The following is a 22396-nucleotide window of genomic DNA, read 5'->3' as shown; positions in this document are numbered from 1 at the left end:
ATACCCTCTCTGCTGAGTACTCCGGCATATTAAGAAGCACTGTTTTTATAAAGGAAAGGAGTTTAAAACTCATCTAGAGAGTGACTTCACTGTCCACTGGTGTCCATTACTACCTATGGAACTGGTTTTTTATTCCTGCCAATGTCCAGTTCAGCATCAGTGTGTGAGAGTAAGATTTTTCATCTAATTGTTTCATTTGTTTAAATTTACATTTATTCTTTAAGTGAAAGAGCCCTGGGCTGGGCTAATGATCCAAAGAAAGGCAGTGTTTTATTCTATCCCAAGGAGCAAATATTTCTTAGAAGAAATAAAATTAATTAGAGCATTATATATATGTAAAAGATTGTCAACTGCAAATCCTGATAGAAAGGTAGAATATTATTATAATCAATAATAGCAATAATAAAATGTCTTAATTTATTAACTGATGGCAGTGGAATTTAATCTATAGATATTTAGTTTATTTAAGACTATCCAATTTTCTAAATGTTACATAATTTCATGTTATTCTTTTTTGACCAATTGTTGAATGGTTGTATACAAATGAATTAACTTGAAATTTACATATGGAAAATTTAATATGGAATGGGGAAAATGTGAACAAAATCTGCCACTGGATCAAAATACCTTTCATTAGCTTATTTTCTAAAAATCATTTCTCTGTTTATGGATGCATATATCCCCTATCATTAATATTTCATACACATGTAACATATGTCTGTATTTACACATGTGCATTTATATAAATACATACTTATATATTATTCCTCTTAATAGGCAAACACCTGTGATTTTATAAAAATATATGTAGAGACTCTACTTAAATACAATTTTTTGGAATGAATTTAAAATACACTTTTTGTTTTTCTCTCCCAGCTCTTTAAGACAGGTTTTCTATGAAGTAGAAATAAATTTAAGTAAATAAATTAAAAGAAAACACATCAAAAACATAAAATGGAAAGGGGGCCTATGATCCAGTTCCCAATAGGCAGGACATAAATCACATCTATCATTCTCGCTTTTCAGATAAAGTTGAGTCAACTTTCACAAATATAGTGAACCAACTTAAATATTTACATTTACCACACAAACTCTCTCTCTCTCTCTCTCTCTCTTTTAGCTTCACCATCAACACCACTAAATATTAAAGTAAGAATTCTAAAGTATCCAAATGACCTGAAAACTTCCTAAAATGCTAACACTGAATTTGCATACTTTTTAAATATTTATTGAGGAATGGTATAAACAGGAAAGGCTACATATCACAAATGTATAGTTCATAACCTTCATAAACTGAGCATACCAATGAAACTAACAAGAGATCAAGGACTAGAACATCATCAGGACCCAGGAGGCACTTACTTCCCTCAAGCCACTATCTCCTCAACAGCAACCACTATCCAGACTCCATCAATGTAGATTAGCCATAACTGTCTTTTGTACTTTATATAAATGAAATCATACAGCACGTACCCTTCGGTGTCTGGCCTCTTTCACCCCACATCATGTTCATGAGATTCATGCATATCGTTGCATGCAGTTTTAGACGTTCAGCCCTAGCAGATAGGGCTGATTTTAACCAATTTACACATCCAATGCCAGTTTATGAGAGTTCCTGTTGTTCCATATCCCTGTCAACACTTGGTACTGTATATCTTTTTTTTTCTTCCAGGTTTGCTCTCCTGATAGATATCCCAATTTTCTTAAACTTTTCATTGAGGTGAAATTCACATATAAATTAACCTCTTAAATTTTTTTTTTAACGTTTATTTTTGAGAGACAGAGACAGAGCACGAGCGGGGGAGAGGCAGAGAGAGAGAGGGAGGCACAGAATCTGAAGCAGGCTCCAGGCTCTCAGCTATCAGCACAGAGCCCGATGCAAGGCTTGAACTCAAAAACTGTGAGATCATGACCTGAGCTGAAGTCGGATGCTTAACTGACTGAACCACCCAGGCGCCCCTAAAATTAACCTTTTAAAAGTGAATGATTCTGGGGCATTTAGTACATTGAGAATTTTGTGCAGTCACCATCTCTATCTAGTCCAAAACATTTCATCACCCCAAAAGGAAATTCTGTACCTGTTAAGTATTAACTCCATATTCTTTGACTCCTCTCCATCAGTCCATGATAGCTACCAATGTGCATTCTGTCTCTATGAGTTTATCTATTCTGGATATTTCATATAAATGAAATCATTCATATGTGACTTGTTTGCTTCTAGCTTTTTTCTCTTAGCATAATGTTTTTAAGGTTCATTCACATTGTACCAGTACTTCATTCTTTTTATAGCCAAATAATATTTCATTATATGTATATACCACGATCTGTTTATCCTTGTATCCATGGATGGACGTTTGAGTCATATCCACCTTCTGGCTATTGCAGATAGTGCTGTTACGAATATGTGTGTACATGTATTTGGTTGCATTCCTCTTTTCAGTTCTTTTAGATAGGTATATATGATAGCTGGGTCATATGTTAACATGATGCTTAACTTATTAGGGAACTGCCAAACTATTTCCACAGCAGCTGAACCATTTTAGATTCCCACCAGCAATGTACTATGGGTCCAATATGTCTACTTCTTTGGCAGAAAAATAACACTTGTTATTTTCTGGATTCTTAAAAGAATTATTATTACAGTTATAACCATCCTAGTGGGTATGAAGTGGTACCTCATTGTGGTTTTGATTTACATTTCCCTAATGACTAATGATGTTGAGCAATTTGCATACATTTAAAAAATATGAAGTGTGAACACAAAGAAAACAGGGACAGAATTTAAACAGCAATTGACTCATATGCTGACAATCACACCATCTTAATATTCTTCTCTACAGGCTCTTAAGCCTTAACTACTTTCTGGTATCTGTGCTTTGGTGACTGTAAATCAATTCTTTGCCTATTTTTAACTAAGTAAATTATTCATGTACACTTTTGCCATATTCTGTATTCACTTGGTGTTTGCTCCTTGGAACGAAACTTGCCTGGTGTCACATTCTTTCTTGAGAATAATATATAACATTCAAAATGGTAAGAATAAATCTCAAGTCATCAGAACCTAGATTTCCTGAATCGAGGTCAAAAGGCAATCTAGTTGATATTTTTCTCAAGAGGCACAATCACTTCCTAAAAATATTCAAATCTCAGAAATGTTGAGGCTTTTCTTTGGAGACTGAAGAATCAGAATCCTTAACTAAATAAAGACGTCATCAAAAGGGACTTCAACACCTACAAGCTGGTTTACTTAGAGCACATTAACTGGCTCATCTCCATTTCAGAGTCATGCTGAATTTCCCCCAGGCAAAATGACCCTCAGGTTACGTGAAACAACGGCTAAGTGAGCACCCACAAAGTTAAAACTAACTCACAAAAAGAGGTTAAAGCCACAGTATGAAGGAGTAGGCCCAGGCAGTGTAAGCCATACCCAACCACTTTACAGCCTGCCATAAGGCACAGCAGGAACAAACTCTCACAGGAATGTGCAGGGGAAAGGATTTGTCTGACAAGAGAGACTTCCATGTCAGGAGCCAAATACCACTAACTCCCCAAGGCTTAAGCTTACAAAATGCCAAATGATTACTGTGCATATGTGGAAACTTCTTTTCCTAAAAAAACAAAAGTATTTTAATGAATCATTGGATATTTGGAAACAGATTTTACTTTTTTTTTTCATTCTTTTTTCTTTTTCTTTTCTTTTTTCAATTTCTACTGGCTCTCTTCTCCAAAGGCAATGCTTCTTTTATATTCAAAAACAAGGTTTGAGCCTATAAGAAAGGACCACGAGCCTGGAGTAAATGTTTCAAAATGTTTGCATGTCTGAAAGGGTAAAGTGCCATAAAAGCAGGTAATTGCTCCTTGATCATATTTTTCTGAATTCACTTGGCAACAGATTTTTAAAAATATCTCAGAGAGATTTGAAATTTTGGTCCTTAGCCTGTTTGGAAAAGGAGGAGGAATCAGGTTAAGGGAGGGTGGGTTAGGATAAAGAAGCTATGCCACAGACCTTTTATATATATTATTTTGCGCACCTCTCTCAAACAGTCACATACAAATATTGTCCAAATAATTATTCCCAATTTACATATGCAGAAACTGACTTGCTTGGCTAGGATCATCTAACTAGTAAATGGCAGAGATAGGATTAGAACCCATTTCTGTCTGACTCCAAAGCATGTGCCAAGACCGTGGACTGAAGGAAAAGGGTCTCTATATACTTATTCTAATTGAATAAGTAAACAGAAGCCCCAGACCAGCAAGCCATCAAATGGCATCACATAACGAAGGAGAGTCAAAGTTACTTGTAGTATTAAAAAAAAAAAAAACTGAAATGTGGGAGCACCTGGGTGCCTCAGTCAGTTAGGATCAGACTCTTGATTTCTGCTGAGGTCATGATCTCACAGTTTGTGAGTTCAAGCCCCACGTTGGACTCTATGCTGACGGTGCAGAGCCTGCTTCAGATTCTCTCTCTCCCTCTCTGCCCCTCCCACACACACATGCACGCATTCTCTCTGTCTCTCTCAAAATAAATAAATAAACTTAAAAAATAGAAATGTAAACATCTATCACAGTTTTGGCTACTAAAACATGCAGCACTCTTCAAAATATATGTGCATCTAGATAAAACTGAATTCTGTATCTAAAAATGTACTGTCCCCTTGGCAAATCAGATGCATAATACAATTGCCTACCATTTTTCTGGAAATCCTATTTTGAAAACGTGAGCAGAGCCTATTTTGTGAGATACAGTCACAACTCAAGATTCTGTGTTTGTTTTGTCTTGTTTTTATTTTTCTTAACAGTAGGGAGGAGCAAACCAAAAACAGTATTAACTTGACCAGCTATTTTTGAGCATACTTGCCTCTCAATGATTCTGGTCATTATCAAAAATCAAAACCTTCTCCTCCAAGGATGAAAATTTTCCAGTTTTGAGGATTTTCAAAAAGAAAAAAAATGTACCACATGCTTACAGAGAATTTCAAAATTTGCATTCCCAAAATACTTTAAGCAATGATCACATCTTAGAGGTATGTGTTCTCTCTCAAACTGACTACTTTGAATGAAACAAGTTTTCAGTGTGTGAATTTCTGATATGTTTTTATAAGCCTATTTACTAGACATAGGGTAGGACTTCATTTTTAAAAATGTATCTGTTATTTATCAAATTGTCAATTAACTTCTGCTTCCTCTCAGTAATTGTGCAAAGACATGGAGCCACTAGGTGAAAGTCATAGCCTATCCCTAAACTCAGGCTGCTTATAGTTAGTTGGCAGAGCATGGGAAGGGCAATGGTAAATAAAGAGAACCTCACAGTTTATCCATAAGGCTAATTGTCTAATTTCTCCAAGAAGCTAATATTTTAAAATTTTTAAATAAGAAAAGTAAGAAGGTAAGAGGCAAATTACTAATTGTTTTCTTGTGCCAATGAAGTCAAGACGGGAAGAGCACATAATAGAAAGAGAACTGGAATAGGAAGGAGGATTTGACTAAAATCAGTCCATGAATCTAGGTAAGTCACCGAGCCCTCTAGCCCTTAGCTTCCTCTTTTGAAAATGAAGAATTTTGAGACTTGATTATCTCAGAGGTCTTGTCCTATTCTGTATCCTAATAAGCAACATGCTGGAGCTCTAGACAAATTCACACTTAATTTTGTTTCTTACATTGGCCGCCTCTTCTGATTTTTCAGGACGCTAGCCAAAAAAACCCTACAGACCATCGAAGACTAACTCATTTCTAGACACGGGTCATCTAGCCCAATTCCTAGGAATTAGTTTTGGTATCTCCTTTATGTAACTTCATAGTAACAAGAAAGGATGCATCCTTCCACATCCCCGCACTGCGCCGCCCACCCCACCCCCCCCCCCCCCCGACCTCCACCACTCCATCCCACAAGGACAAGTGTTTTGGCATACCAAAACCATACAGTTTTAAGAGGAAAGGACACCTGTTCACTTTAGGTCATTCTTCCTTTCTGTTCTTTCTTTTTCATCCCCTATACTAAAGCATAAGACAAGTGAAAAATACTTCAGCTACCCCTGTTCAAACCACACTTGTAAATTACTGGCATAAATCTGGTGTCCACTGAAATATCTATAAATATGGCATATATGACTCATTTTTAGCAGCAGATGTTTGGATCTAATGGTTCAAGGCATTGTTGGGTCTTCCTAAATGAATAGTTAAAGCAGAAAATCAGCTGCTTAAAGAGGTGCTTTTTGAAAGATTCAGGGCAGAGTTTTGCCCAAAATTATTTCCTTCACTGTCTCTCCCAGAGCTTGAAATTGAAATGTTAGACTGCTTTTGTTTCTTGAATAAAAACATTTCTCTGGAGATAATACCTTAAGTTATTATCTATTACTGGATGAATTAGTTTGGGATTTTCTTTTTAAAACTAGCTGGAAACAGGGCCTATGGGAATTGGATTCAAGTTCAGTGCCCAGGTTTTAGAATGACAGACAAAAAGTATGATGTACAAGTTAGCTCTCAGATCTGCCCTAAGCATCCTGAGCATAAAATTTACAGTCTTGTTGAACATTCCCTTTGCACAGAAAGATACAAGACAGAAACATATATACTACCCAAAGGGGTCAGCTTAGCATCTTTGCCGTAATAGCCCAAAGAGTGACACTGAGGATAGCAAGGTTTTACCTTGTGAACACCCTCATTTACTTTGGCATGGCTCATGTCCCTGTCATCCCCAGCTTTGTGAGATGGGGGACGTTAAGTGTTAGGTGAAGCAGGACTTCCTTGCATCTATCCAAAATACCCTTTCCTTTCCAAAGAATGTCATCTCATCCTGGCATTTGGTTTCCTGGTGAACATATCTTCACCACACGCGATTTTACGGATTCCAAGCCTTCCTTTACTATCGTTATTGTAATCTCTATTCTGGTTGACTGCCAGAGACAACAGTTAAGTTTGGTTATTTTAAAGTTTAATTTTTTTTCTCTAGCTTTGAATTTTCTGGCGGAAAGTTATTGGGAGCATAAAACCATGGGGCACTTTAAGCTTCTAAGTCTCTGCAGGCAAGTTAATTTGTGTAGGGTGGAATTATAGGGACTGTTCTTTCTCAAATAAGTCCTGTATGAATTCTTATAAATCCACTTAAGTCCTTGCTTACAGTTGCAAGAAAATTGGATCCTCCACCTTAAATAAGTTGGCTGTGTATTGAAACTATTTAGGATATAATCGTATTATTTCCTTTTAATGAATCTAAACTTATGTTGGAATAACAGTAATATATGAGGCACTTAAAGCTGACTGCTAATACCACTTCCTGAAGATTATTTTAAAATAAATAAACGTTCATTTACTAAGTGGATATTCTGCCCCATCAACAAAGGATGCAGAATGGATAGCAAAAGTCATTAGCATAATACAAATGCTTTCAAAAGGACTTTGGAATGCCTAAACTAAAAAAGTACACTACCAAGGACTTGGAAAGAATTTCAAGTTCCAAGGCCAAAGAATCTACTGCATATTAATCTTCTTTATCAAAAAGTTGATTTGGAGCAGTAAAGACAAAAATAAGCCTATTGTGCAATGGCAAAAAAAAAAAAAAAAAAAAAAAAAAAAAAGAATGAAAAGAAGAGCCTAGGAGACAGGGATGGCATGGTGGAAAGATGCTACTTTGGGGAGCAGGCCATCTGGTGGTCTTAATTTTGTCACCAAACAGTTTTGAATTTTTAGCTAGGCATTTCAACCCTATTAACATACATTTTCCCATTTGCAAAAGGACGGGTTGAAGTATGGTTTTTCAGGGTGTCTTCTGACAAAAAGAATCTTTGAGGGGTTTTTATGACCTAAGCAAGGTAGCAAAGTCCAGAGAAATAGTTTGAAAAAAAAAAACAAAAAACAAAAAACAAAAAACTCCTCATAAACTTATAACTGGACTTCTGCCTCCTAAGAGCATTTAATTCTTTTAAGTGAAAGCATGCATGCAGATTCCCCCAGCTGTCACCCTTGAAGAGGACGGAGTAAATATGCTCAAACTTATATGAAGCTCAAAGTGTAATTGTTAAAAACTCCTACACACAATTAAGAAAATGGCGACGACTTTTGTCTGCTTTCCTCACCTCGTCTATAAGCTACACATTTCTGAAAGCTTTAAGTATCTTTCTAATGTACACATTATAAATAAACGGGGTAGGGGCAGAATTAGACAGTTAACAGACTGTCTACATTTAAGATGCGACATCCACTGGGTATGAAGGGAATCTATGATTTCATATCACTTCCCTCAATTTTTCCTGACACATATTTGGAAATTTTTTGTCTTAGTTCCTACTGTCACTGTTAGAATACAAGCACATTCCTTTCTGTACATGTTCTGCAGCGTCATCATGCCTTTGGAGTATGTGCTGAGAGACTGAGTCAAGAGTTCCCTTGAGGAGATGTTAAAGAGATGGTGGGCATGAGGACCAGGGAGCTTAGCATCTCTCAGCAATTCCTGGCTGGATAAAGCACACTATGAGATTTACTAACAGCCATGCAATTTCTAGTAATTTATGTCAGGCACTACAAAATTTACTCTGCACACATATTTACAAATTATTTTAATTCATGTAGCCTACTGTATGCCTAAGTAACATATCATAGTGCAGCCTGATGTAAATGCAGTCAACTATGTTTTTAAGACATTAACCTATTACACACCTACAATGCATGACATGCTTGACAAAAAATCTGAACTTAAAATTTCAGGTGCATGTTTGTGCTTTTATGAGAAAAGCAGAGTATACATGCCTGTAGTATGATATCCTTCAAAACTAATTTTCAGCTACATGATCATACACTAAGAGGAAAAAATATACCTATGTATGAAATCCATCATAATAAACCATTATGATATATTAATTTACAAGGACTTCTGAGCTACACAGTTTTGAGAAAAAATAAATTCAAAGTTACACTATTACAATCAATTACAGAAGTAATACAAAATTTAAATGCTTTCTTTTCTAACATTTTATAAATGACCGTTCAACTTTCTTTATAACTCTATCACTTTTTCGGCTTTTCTTTTTTCTGCTTAACAAATCAATTTTTCAAATGCAGTAGGAGTTGTAGCCCTTATTTTTGTCTCCAAGGCAAGATGCTATTAGGGGTCACTTCCCATGTACGGAGAAAACAATCTTCATGGATAATAATGATAAAACCTTATGGAATGCAAAAACAACGAAAATATGTATTCTCGGATGACTGCATTAGGGCCAAGTCAATATTAGTCCCACTTCACCCACGCACCACATAGTCTAAAAATGCTGTCAGCCTGATAAGAATTTCCTGATTTGCTCTTTTTTCCAATAGAAAATATAGGTCATCAAAATAAACTCCTGACAGTAAAAGAACAGTAGTTAGACTATCAAGTCTCTTCATTTCGCTAGTCAGTTACAGTCAAATAGTTTCTTTACTTAACAACAACAACAAAAAGTAACCTCAAACAAGTCATTTTAGTAAGAGTGACATGAAAATTTCCAAGCACACCTCTCAACTTAGTTCTTAAAGTCAACTTAACCTAATTATCTACTTGAATGATAGTCAAAGAACCCTAATGTATAGTAAAGTTGATACTTAATAATATGTGCCACTAATCAATGTGGACTACTCAGGCAAAAAAGAAAGCTCATTCTTCATTTTGTTGATGGTCTTAGCAAAAGAATGAAATTTGGGGATTGAGTTGTAGCGCTATTGAAAAAGTGAGAGTACTGGAGTTACTTCTTACCAAAAACTATATTTTATGATGAGTAACTTAGAATTTTTCTGATGCTGAATTTTATTTTCTAGTTCAAGAGTCTCACAATCCTAAGCTCCACCACATATTCATATATTAATGAAATTATTTTCATAATTCTATAAAACAAAACCCTATTCATAACTTCTATAGCTCAAGTTATTTTTTAAGGGGAAAATACATTTTTTGTATGGTTAGTAATTTTGAGTCTGTTGCTTGTCCACATTCCAACTGACAATTGAAAGGTTCTACAGTCTCCAAGATGGAAGAAAGGAGAGGAGGAAATAGGTTGGTTTAGCTTGGACTGAGTGTTTATAAAACACATAAAACATATCCAGCATCTCTGTGCCTCGCTTGCCTAATGTGTACCTAAGTGGTTTTCTCTGTTACCTATGTCTTTTCTATTTAAACCCAAAGAAAAGCAAACAGCATAGCCAAAATGTTTTCAACCCATCACCCTTGACCATAAATTACAAAATGCTTTCCCATCTCCTCTTTATATCTTGCTTTCAATGCTGAAGCTGCTGAATATTAAAAAAAGAAAAAAAAAAAGACAGCAAGAAAGTGGGGCTCCTTCCTCTCTTGCCCTACTTGGCCCTGTTAGCCTTATATTGTCTACTAGGTAAATATTGTTTAGCACGTACCCTGTTCCAGAATCAGCTGAATTTTACAGTCCCTAAATTCTAAGCAGAAATTATGATTTCTCTCCAAAGAGTAGCACTACAAGTATAGCAAAGAAACAGACGTAAAGGGAATAGAGAAATTAAAATTAAAATATTACCTAACCATATCAATAATAATAAATTAAAGAGACAAACCCTTAAGACCATAATAAAACATACGGTTCCTAAGAAATTTAAAAAACCCAATCAATAAATTCTGTGGATGGTAATCTCCAAACCATATCTAGTTCCCTGATAAGTGTCTCCACCTCAGAGTGTGTAAATTGTATTTTTTTAAATCTCACCAAATCAACCCCCCCCCCCATTCCCAAAGTCTGAGGACTCTACTTTGGTACAAGCTAGTGCCACATACTCACATATGTGTTCTCTGTAGCACTAAGTCTTGACACACACTCTGTTGGTGTCCAGAGAGGAATGTCCAGGGGTACCTAGTGCCAAATTCTCCACACCCTATCCTCCCTTCTAAAGGAACTATATCATCTCCCTGGTTCTAGAACCCTTTTTAGCCACAGCATTCTCAGTCACTCTCACCAGCATGGTGAAGATCCAACATCCCGAGATCCAAAGTTACTTCTTGAAGACCGACACACTCCCAGTGGACTGAACTAGAACACCTCTGCGCTTTGATAGAATTAAAAATGAATGAGGAACTTTGGGATCAATTCCTGCCCTCTAAGTCACAGTCATGAGAAGACAGACTCTACAGAGAAATCCTAGTAACATTTGACAGGCGTTACACGAGATCGATATTCCACCATAAAAGTTCCAGAAAGGTCATTCCATGAGCTCACTGTCCAAGTAGCCTCCCCTATGTCAGTGACACATTTCATCCTCTTAATCCACAAAACCCTGAAACACTCCACCTTTCCAAAGGAAACAAGATATTTGATTTAAAGGAAGTTTACTCACATACTCCTAAGACAGATGCCCTTGGTGAGTTTCAGAAAACTGAGCCCAAAGAGCTAAGGTGCCTATGAGGACCAGCCTCTGAGCTCCGGCGACAACAGCCAATGAAGCCCCCAGCCAGGTAATGAATCCCCACCCGTCCACCAGGCTGCTGTGCTCGTCCCTTCCCGAAGCCTCTCCTCTTCCCTACTAATGGCTTTCGGCTCAAGGGCGCTCCCGCAGGTCCCAGAGCATCCTCCGCGCCACCCGTCCCGGCGGGACGTCGCCCCAGTCCCAGACAGATACTCTCGGTGCCCCTCGCCCCCGCCCCCGCCCCCGGCGGGCTGCCCGGTCGGTGACTCACCTGCTGGCCAGGTTGGGGCGCCGGGTGGTAGTAGGCTGTGGGGCAGGTTGCAGCTGCCACAGGGTTGGGCAGATACTGGGGTGCTCCATACGGCTGGGGGTGATACATCACCTCCGCACAACTCATGTCAGCCGGGGCAGCGGCGGCCCCCGAGCTGCCGCCGCCGATCTACGCGCTCCGGCGACGGGCGCCGCCGCCACCGCCGTAGCTGCCTCCTCTGTCGCTGCTCCAGCTGCTACTGCGGCGAAGGCGGGTCCTGGGCGGCCGCGGGCTCCGCGCTGGGCGCGGGCTCGGGAGGGGTTGGCAATCAGTGGGGGCCCATGCGCGGGCACCTTCATCTTCAGCCCCTCCGAATGTCCCCTTGCCTGCGCTTATATAGCGGCTCCGGTGCTCAGCGGCCCGCCGCGCGGCGGGGGCATGACAGCACCGGGCTCCGGCGAGGACAGCAGCACCCACCGCAGCTCCAGCCGCAGCCTCAGCCCCGGCCGGGTAGGGCAGCCCCGGGGAGCCGTGGCTCTGGTTTGCATATACACAATGCACGCCCGGAGCTCGTCCTATCACCGGAGCTCGAGCCTGGGCGAGGACCGGGAGGCGGGGGCAGAGGGAGGGGGCCGCTGGGGAGGAGGGGGAGCACTTCGCCGCTCCAGGCTCTGACGCCGAGCTCCGCAAAGTTCTTCAAACTGGGTCCGCTGCGGGCGGGTCGCCCAGCAGGGGACCCCGGGGAAGGCCGGCTGCGGATTGGAGCTAAGTTTGAAGCCCTCTCCGCCTCCTAGCAGCGGGATGATGGTGGGAGGGGAACGGTATGCGTGAGGCTCCGCGCCCTCAGAGTTCGGGCTTCCCACCCTGTCTCTGTCACCTGGCTGTCAGGGCGGGGTCTTCCCACCCCCGGGGGAGCATTTAGGGGGAGCAGCAACACGGGGCCAGAGCTAAACGAAGGCCAAGTGTGCAAAGAGGTAAAACAGAACAGGCGCAAAATAAACTGGCATTAGCCCCTCCATTAAATCTAACAGTAAGTGAAAGTTAACTTTATTGCCAAATGCACACATGCCAAGAATGCAACACAGTTTTCTACGAGTGATCTCCGCTTTAAGTTTACACCTTCATGGTATGACATTCTTGTGGGACGTCAACCTTTTCTGGCTTTTCCTGCCTGGTTTCCATAGAGCAATAGGCAATAACAACCAATTAAACCCATTCAGCTATGACAGGTTTATCTACTTGCAAGTAGCTTGTAATCCTCTCCAAAATGAAAAAGAAAAAAAAAATCTGTAGGAATATGATTGTATTTTGATATAACCAAGTAAAGTGGAAAATAATTATAATTATTTACAAATCAGTAAACTCTTTGGCCTTTACCAAGCATATCTCTCCCTTTAAATATAGGCATCCTCTTTTATGACACAGAACAGTTTCTTTGTTTTCCCAGAGACTACCCTTTCTCTGAGAAAAAAATTGATGTGGATGTCAAATGCACTGATGTTGTTATGGACTGAATTGTGTCCCCCCAAAATTCAATGAAGTCTAACGCTCATTGTGACTATGTTTGGAGACAGGGCCTATCAGGAGGTAATTAAGATTACTAACTGGTGTCTTTATAAGAAGAAGAAGGGACACCAGGGATTGCTCTCTGCACTGGCACAGAGGAAAGGACTTGTGAAACCCAGTGTGAAGGTGCAGTCTACAAGCCAGGAAGAGAGGGCTCACCAAAAACTCACCTTGAGGGCAGCTAGATCTTGGACTTGCAGACTTCAAAACCGTGAGAAAGTAAATTTCTGTTGCTTAAGGCAACCAGTCCTTTTTGTTATGGCAGCCCTAGCTGACTAATACAGATGCACAGTATTAATTTATTGCTAATCTTGATATGAATGTGTATGTGTGCATACATAACTACATAGATACACATACAACAATACATATATATTCACACGTGCACACACTATACACCCAAATACACAAACTACAATAATTTGACAGGAACTCTTTGCTATTATAACAACTCTTATTCACTCATTCATTCTTTCATCTACTAAATATTAAAAATATATTTATTACAGGCTTTCACGGTTTGGATTTTGTGCTTTTTGTCATGAAGAAGTATTCCTATCAATAAGACATATGTAAACTTATTTGAAATGTTTATCACTGTCTTTTTAAAAATTGACATCCTCTGGCCATACTCCTTTCCTGTGTTCCAGGTTCATCTATCTGGCTTCTGTCTAGATGTTTCCACATAGATGTTCCATAGGAACCTCAGTCATAATAGCACTAATATTTCCCCATAGCCCCAACCTGATCCTCCTCTTTTAACTTCCAGCTCAGGTATTGAAACTCCCACCTACCAGTTGCTGAGTTAGAAATCTGAGAATCATCAGACACTTCTTTCTTCTTCTTACGGTCCCTGCTTCTGGTCTAAGTTCACTTGATCCCAACTTTTACACTTCTGACTCTGTGCCTTCATCTTTTTATCTCTGTGGCTATAATCCTTAGTTCACTTGGCATCTTTCACCCAGACTCCTGCAGGAGGCTTCTACCTGATTTCTAGGCCCCAACCTTACCCTCTTCTGATCCATTCCATTCTTCACACAATTTATCCTCTTACTGTTTTCTGTTCCAGCCACTGCAGATCCAAGAGAGTAATAATGTTTTGTCCCTCTTTAAAAAATATTTTATAATAGCTCCCTACAATGTATAGTCCCAACTCTTTAATCTTCAAATTCTGGTCCCTGTCCATGTCACCATCTCCTATAACTGTCCATTCAGCCACCTGAGTTTAGACCTCCCTTTCCAGGAAAGAGCTTGCTAACTCCTATGACCTTGTCTTATTATATATTACCAGAACATCTGCACCAACACCCTTTACCTTCTTCACTTGCTACCTCCTTTTTGTTCTTTAGGGAACCATCTTCGAGAACATCCACTGAAGACCAGCTTTGATGCCTCTACTCTTGGCAACTCCAGCACCCTATGAACACTGCTCTCACCATACCAACTACTTGATTTGAAATTTCCCATTTGCCTTTGTCCCAGTATGACCATGGCCACGTAAGAGCAGGGACTGTGATTTTTTTTATCTGTAATCTAAATCATATAATACCTGGCTTAATAAACATTTATTGTATAAAGTATTCTAAAAAGGGGAAAAGAAAACTCTTCAAGGAACTTACAAACTCGTAGGGGATCCAAGCATATCTGAAATCAGTTCAGGTCAGAACATGGAACATGGTTTTAGATTCTGTGTCAGGATCTCCACTGTATGTTAGAATGAGAAGTTCCTTGTTATGTGAGGAACTTTGGACCTAGACTGTAAAGTGATGAATTAGACCACAAAGCTGGTTTGCAAGGGCCCCCTTTCCTCTACAGCAAGCTCCCTGTTTGAAGCACTGTATCTTCCAACTGTATCTTCAAATAACTTAATGTATCTGTAGCTCATTATTATTGGTATAATTACATGTTCAATATATCTCCTCTACTAGACTTGCAGAGAGCACTTATATCTTGTTATTTAACATTTAGAAGATGTTCAGTATGTATTTGTTGACTTAGAAAAAAAATCCAGAACTAAATCCAGAATGTCCATAATCCCAATTTCTGCATCTTCCTTATTCCCCCATATGACCTCTACTATGGTGCAAATATTTATTATATGACAAAGATGTAGTTCTTGGATACCAGTAAGTCATGGACTCAAAAGTCTGGAGTTATTTGGCAAAATCTTTCTACTGCAGTATTTTTGGTTTTCTGTTTGTTTATTTATTTGTTTTTTTATTTTAGAGAGAGAGTGAGAGCATGGAAGTGGCAGAGAGGGACACAGGGAGAGAGAGAGAATCCCAATCAGGCTCCAAGCTCAGCATGGAGCCCAATGTGGGGCTCGATCCCACGACCCCGGGAACATGACCTGAGACAAAATCAAGAGTTGTATGCTCAACCGACTGAGCCACCCAGGCACCTCTGCCGTATCTTTGTTTTGATACCTTCCTTCATTTCTGTATTGTACTGATAGGGGAAAAAAATGAAAGACTAAAGATAAATTCTGTCCAGAATTAGAATCTAGAAGAAACAATTCCTGTTAAGGAAAGCTAAGTTGGAGCTCTGACTTCCCAGATAGATATTTAGAGTTTTAGGGTGAAAAAGAATCAAGAAAGATCATCTAGTCTAACATCTTTCAACATCTTTCAACAATAAGCAAACACATGGTCTGGTTAATGTCTCCTACAGAATTAATGTCTCCTTTTGGCACACTCTAACCAAAATCCCAAATCTTTTCACTCTTGGCTCAGTTCTCTATCACCCCATGATAAGGATATACAAACAAGCGTATATATATATATATATATATATATATATATATATATATATAGTATCTATTTATGCCTATACACACATGTATGCATGCATGTATATTCATAGATATCCATTTAAGCATATACGTACACAAAAGAAGAGGTTTTAGATTAGATCATCCTTTGGTTACCTTGATGTTTTAGAAAAGAGGTGGCGTAGAAATGTAGGCCAATTGCATTTAACAGTTGTGAGTCACACAGATCAGAGAATATGATCTGATCACTGGTGTACTCACTGTCATGTTAATTATGTGGAGGTGTCACAATTATTTGGAATAATTGAGATGAAATAAATGAGATGAAATTTGATTATTTGCACTTCTGAGCTAAAGTTCCTGAAATTTACCCTTTTATCTTTTCTCTTCCTTCTCTGAAACCATCCCACCTCCCTCTGGCTCAGATGTGGAACCAGATCCTACCCATTGGTGTTGATCCTCTTACTCTTTTCTACCCAGCCACTATAATTCCAACAGAATATTAAAATTACCTTAAATGTTCCCAACTCTTCTGAGCCAGGGGTTTACAGTCCCTATATTTTTGCCTCACTCACCAAATTTCCCAGAATGTTCCCAATTTTACGGCTGGAATTTGGTGTGGTGAACTCCCCAAACCAGTTTTAATTAGAGAGGGTAACATGAAGTAGGTTTCCCAGTATCTCTTGGGATAAGATAGGGCAAAAAAGAAAGCAGTTTTTTGTTTTGTTTTGTTTTGTTTTTCTGAGTGATGACAGCCAGGCTTGTCTTTAATCGGGGTGCCGGTGTAAGAAACATGGAACCTTCTGTACACACACATGGATTTCTCAACCTGTGTATCTAGCTACTCCCCTCCCAATTCACCAAACAGCAGATCCTTGACCAGCTGTCTGGCCTAAGCTGAGTCCCTGATAATGCAGCCCACTCTAAAATCATGGCTCTGAGGAAGCAGGTTTGGGTCATCTGCACAGGAATTTCCCAGGTCTTAAGAAACGTGGTTGTTCTAGGCAGAATGATGCCTGTCCAACCCTCAAAAATGTTGTACTCTAATCCCTAGAATTTATGAACATGCCTATCTCACATAGCAAAAGGGAGAGAGCCTGCTGATGGAATTAAATTTATTAACGAGTAGATTTTAAGACAGGAAAATTATCCTGGATTATCTGGCTGGGCCCAGTGTAATCACAAGGGTCCTTTTAAGAAGGAGTCAGGAGGCAGAAGAGTCAGTGTCACATTGATCGGAAGTGAGAAGTACTCTACAGACCATAGATAACTGTGATGATGAAAGGGAACAATGAGCTAAGGAACAGAAGGAACCTCTAGAAGACAAAAAAGGCAAGCAACTGGGGTGTTGTAGAGCCACCAGAAGGAACACAGCCTTGCCAACATCATTTTGGACTTCTGACCTCCATAACTGTAAGATAATCAATCTACATAGTTTTAAGCCACTGAGTTTGTGGCAATTTGTTACAGCAGCAATAGGAAACTAATGCAATAGTTTAATGGGGAAAGGGGTACAAGAAGGAAGTTTTGGGTAAGCATGTCCCCTTTGCCCTACAGAGAGGCACAATAGGAAAGAGGGCCAGTGAGGACTACTCTAAAACTCAGAGGCCAGGGAGGGGCTCTGTTTGCCTGGATCTAGGGCTGGTGCCAGTAATACCAGTAGAATAGTTGTAAGAACAGAAGGTCAAATCTCACATGTTAAGCAATAAGCCACTTTATTCAGTTGTCCTCTAGGATCACCTGCCTTAAATGGGCCTTCTTCAATGCTCAGCAACTTTACTGTATTTCTCTAGCACGTTTATCCATGTTCTCTTGCAACTATTGCCTCCTATCTTCTCCATCATTCTCAAAGCCCTCAAATTCACTTTCTCCTTATTCTCCCTTTACGTTCCCTATTTAGTCCACCTACAGTCAGATTTCTGTCCCATCACCCCACTAAAATTTATTAAAATCACCAATAATGATGATAGCAAGTTCAAAGTTCATTTTCAAACTGCATCCTAATTGATGCTTCATTAATTTTGACATTAAGGATTAATCACTCCTTAAAATTCTCTTTTCTCTTGACATCCTTCCATGACACCCCCTCCCCCCGTCTTAAACTTTCTACTTACACTTTGGCTATTCTCAGTTTCCTCTGCCAAGTCCTCCTCTACTTAAACTCTAAATATTGAGTTTATTGGTTGCTTTGTCCTAGACCTTTTAGTTATCTTACTCTAGCCTCTCATCCTAAAAGATCTCATCCATCTTCAAATCACCTATACTGAATATACGAATAACTCACAAAAATTAACCTCCAACCCAGAGCACTCTTCAGAACCCAAGACTTACAGAGTAGAGATACATCTTACATGGAGTTCTAAAGTCATTAAATAAAGCAAATGAAACCATATGCAGCTCAAATTATTATTGAAAATTTCTTCAATATGTACTGAGTCTTAATAAGTTCAACACAGACAATTTGACCTTTAGCATTGAAAAGACTACCTTTTTTTGGATTGAACACCAGATGAAATATGGTCAGTGTTTAAGGAATCATGTCTTTTAAGAATTATGCTAATTTTTAAATGCTAAAATCTTATTCAAATTGGCAAGATACACACATAATGGGAGAGAAGCATTGGTAATTTAGGCCAACTCAAGAAATGAAAGATTCATGCATCCCATCTTACTCTTATTCTGGGCTAGGTCAATGTCCACTGAGTTGGATGGTGAATATAGTGCCTCTTTATTATAAATTATCTTTCCATCTCTCTCCCTCTCTCTTTGTGTCTGTCTCTTTCTCTGTCTCTGTCACTCTCTCTCATTTCTTCTGTCTCTCTTCCTCTGCCAACTTACCTCCATAGCCTCCTATCCATTTCCTCCTGCCCACTATGAGACTTTGCAATAACACATGCCATCCATTCATTTGTTCCAGCACAATAAACTCTTTTATTTAGTCTTTGCATGCATTATTTACTTGGATAATTCTTCCCCCCACACTTGGTCTAGTTGCCATCTAGTCTGTAACTTCAATGTGCTTTCTCAAAGACACTTCCCAATCTAAAGTACACCCATCCCATCTCCACTATTCTCTCCAATAACTGCCTTCTCAACACCCCTCTTCCTTTTGAAATACATGCTTTTTCTCAGCCTTTTTTTCCCCTTGTCTCTTCATTATGATTAATATAGGCATAAAACATATATATTTCATTCACTATTATGGTACCTTATAAACATTCATTAAATATTTATTGAATGAGATAATGATATTATGCTTTATTAAGGGATAATATCCTTTGGGGTTCAACATAGTCACAGTTGTAGGGATAGGCTTAATTTAAAAGTAGATTTTCACCACTTGAAATGTAGGTTATAGACTAGATGATTTAATGCATGTGCTCTTGTAAGAGGATGACAAAAAATGGAGGGAGTTTATATAGATCAGGTATTTATGATTTTTTTACTTTCATGAAGAAAACGGTGATAAAGGAAACTCACACTTTATGAGGATCTGCAACGGACTAGGCATTTGTGTTAAAAATGCTTTCATCTCCCTCATGTGATTCTTACAATAATCCTATGCAGTAGTTGCTATCACCATTTCAGATATGGAAGAACTAAAGATCAGAAAAATTAAATACTTTAAAATCACCTAGCTCATGAGTGACTGAACCAGGATCTGACCACAGTGTTTGATTCCAAAACACTTCCAAAAAAACCATATCACTTAATAATAAATGGGCATTAGGTCTAATTAACTGCATACCCATCTAACTTCACATATATGTATGGAGGAGGCAAGAGGCTAGATTTACCAAAGAATTGACAAGCCTCAAGAGAAAACTTCATAGATCAATTATTTGTCTAATGGGTCAATTGAATTAAAATTTCTGCTAAGCCCGGGTTTCTTTTCTTTTTTTTAAATATAATTTATTGTCAAATTGTGTGTACAGTGTGCTCTTGGTTTTGGAGGCAGATTCCCATTGCTCATCACTTACATACAACACCCAGGGCTCATCCCAACAAGTGCCCTCCTTAATGCCCATCACCCACTTTCCCCTCTCCCCCAACCCCCACCAACCCTCAGTTTGTTCTCTGTATTTAAGGGTCTCTTATGGTTTGCCTCCCTCCCTCTCTGTTTGTAACTGTTTTTATCCCCTTCCCTTCCCCCATGGTCTCCTGCTAAGTTTCTGAAGATCCATATATGAGTGAAAACATATGGTATCTGTCTTTCTCTGACTGACTTATTTCATGTAACATAATACCCTCCAGTTCCATCCACATTGCTGTCAATGGCAGGATTTCATTCTTTCTCATTGCCAAGTAGTATTTCATTGTATATATAAACCACATCTTCTTTATCCACTCATCAATTGATGGACATTTAGGTTCTTTCCAAAATTTCTGGGTTTCTAGCTTTAAGAATTGGTTTGGAAATAACTAAACAAGGAACTCCTGAAAATTCCCAAGTTCAACAGGAAAAATAACTGCAAGGGATTATAGGAGCAGCTTAAAATTTTTCTTTTTGGATTGAATTGTGAGTTTTTATCTCAAAAGTACTTTTCTGGTTAATTTTTCTTTGTTTCCTTCATAATCTGTTAAAAATTGAATAGCATATGATACCACCAGAAACATGGCCTTGGTTTCAGGAAACAAGGACTTTAAATGGAGTAAAGAAGAGTGGCCAGAGTAGGCAGGTGGCCAGGACAGCAAGCTGCATAGGAGAGGGTGATTAGAGAAGTCCCTGGTAACAGACCTCCTTACAAGGAGGGCAGAGCTGGCCAGGCTGTGGGGTGACAATAAAATGCAGGGTCACCATCGGGCTCTCAGATATTCACATGAAGAATTAAAAGAGCATAAACACTGCCTTCAGAAAAAGAAAATGTCAGTTTTCTCATATCTAGTAAAGATAATCAGATATATAGGACTTCTATGAGGATAAATAATGTACATAAATCTCATAAGGCACCACCTGACCCATGCTGAACTTCAAAATGTTAATGCATTTCTCTGTTACAAACCTACCTTGGCAAGTTGTGGAACAGACAAAAATCAAGAACAAGATTTATCATAGAACAATCAAAAATTAAAAAAAAACAAAAAAACAACCATGGGGCGCTCAGTTAAGTGGTTGGACTCTTGATTTGGGCTCAGGTCATGACCTCACAGGTTCATTTGGTGAGATGGAGCCCCACGTCATGCTCCACACTGACAGTAGGGATCCTGCCTGGGATTCTCTCTCTCCCTCTCCCTTTCCCTCTGCCCCTCCCCCACTTCCTCTCTCTCTCTCCCTCCCTCCCTCCCTCCCTCTCAAATATAAATAAATAAACTTATTTAAAAACCCACATAATTTGCAGGTCTTTTTATGAGTTCTGATCTAAAAACACACAAAGCAAGCATCCATCCAGTCCCATGAATTCAAGGACAATCTAGGGTGTAACACATGTGAGAGTTATGCATGGCATATGCCTGTTATGTCTTGCATTATTTTATTCACTTTCAACCTGTAACATTTAATGGGTAAGCTCATAATAGCATGTTCTCTCTGTCGAGTATTTTAAAAACACCCATGCAAGAATTTCTTAGGGCTTCTTACAGAGGTTTTTTTTTGTACTCTGATTCAAGGTGGCACTTTTTTTTCTAATGGTTTTCAACATCTAGTAAAGTGGTCCCTTCTGTGACATATTTACTCCTTTTATAACATCTTTAGGTTAGCGTACACAGTGCAAGTTACAAGTTGAAGACCTCACTTAAAGACTCTGAGGATAAAGTTTCACCTATCTACAATTAATAATGAGGCTACTTCTAATCCTCATAGTTTGGTTTGCTTAATATATAGTGAGGTTTTAAATATCTCCCACTGGGGCGCCTGGGTGGCTCAGTCGGTTAAGCATCCGACTTCAGCTCAGGTCACGATCTCGCAGTCCGTGAGTTCGAGCCCCGCGTCAGGCTCTGGGCTGATGGCTCAGAGCCTGGAGCCTGCTTCCAGTTCTGTGTCTCCCTCTCTCTCTCTGCCCCTCCCCCGTTCATGCTCTGTCTCTCTCTGTCCCAAAAATAAATCAACGTTAAAAATAAATAAATAAATAAATAAATAAATAAATAAATAAATATCTCCCACTGATCCAGAAGAGACACATAGGAAACTGGCAGCACCTGCTTCCCTAGTTCTGACTTGTGGAAAGTTGGCCATGACCCTCTCTTAGTACCTCTATTTACCACCTAGAATGTATTCCTAAAACAGGCCACTTGCTCTCTCTGTAGAGGTCTGTTTTCAAGAATTAATTTTGGCTGGTATTGTAGGATTTCATAGTATTCCTGATATAGTGTATTTTATAGAGATTTAATAATAAAAGTCTCTAAGTTGGGAAACAATAAGATGAGATGAAGAGATGTCAGGACACTCCTTAGCCTGAATTAAAACATCACCAAAGAAT

The 22396-nt window shown here is 39.0% G+C and overlaps 1 protein-coding gene across 5 annotated transcripts in view; it reads right to left on the bottom strand.

Annotated features, from left to right (window-relative positions):
* The window catches only part of VGLL3 (vestigial like family member 3), a 45572-nt gene extending 33423 nt beyond the window's left edge, over window positions 1-12149 (bottom strand). The window contains exon 1 of one of the 5 annotated variants that reach the window (XR_009262247.1): window positions 11666-12149. Coding sequence is in view for 3 of the 5 variants with exons in the window: in XM_058731707.1 (XP_058587690.1) it covers window positions 11666-11791 (126 nt within the window). In the remaining 2 variants the exon portion in view is untranslated. Of the gene's footprint in view, window positions 1-11325; window positions 11492-11665 lie in introns of those variants that run through there. The other 4 variants (XM_058731707.1, XM_058731706.1, XM_058731709.1 and 1 more) reach the window with 4 other exon arrangements.
* Window positions 12150-22396: the final 10247 nt, after the last annotated feature.

This window comes from Neofelis nebulosa, chromosome 5 (genome assembly GCF_028018385.1).
Source record: "Neofelis nebulosa isolate mNeoNeb1 chromosome 5, mNeoNeb1.pri, whole genome shotgun sequence".
NCBI lineage: Eukaryota > Metazoa > Chordata > Mammalia > Carnivora > Felidae > Neofelis > Neofelis nebulosa.
The sequence above is the reverse complement of the archived record's forward strand: the minus strand, read 5'-3'. Positions and strand labels throughout refer to the sequence as shown.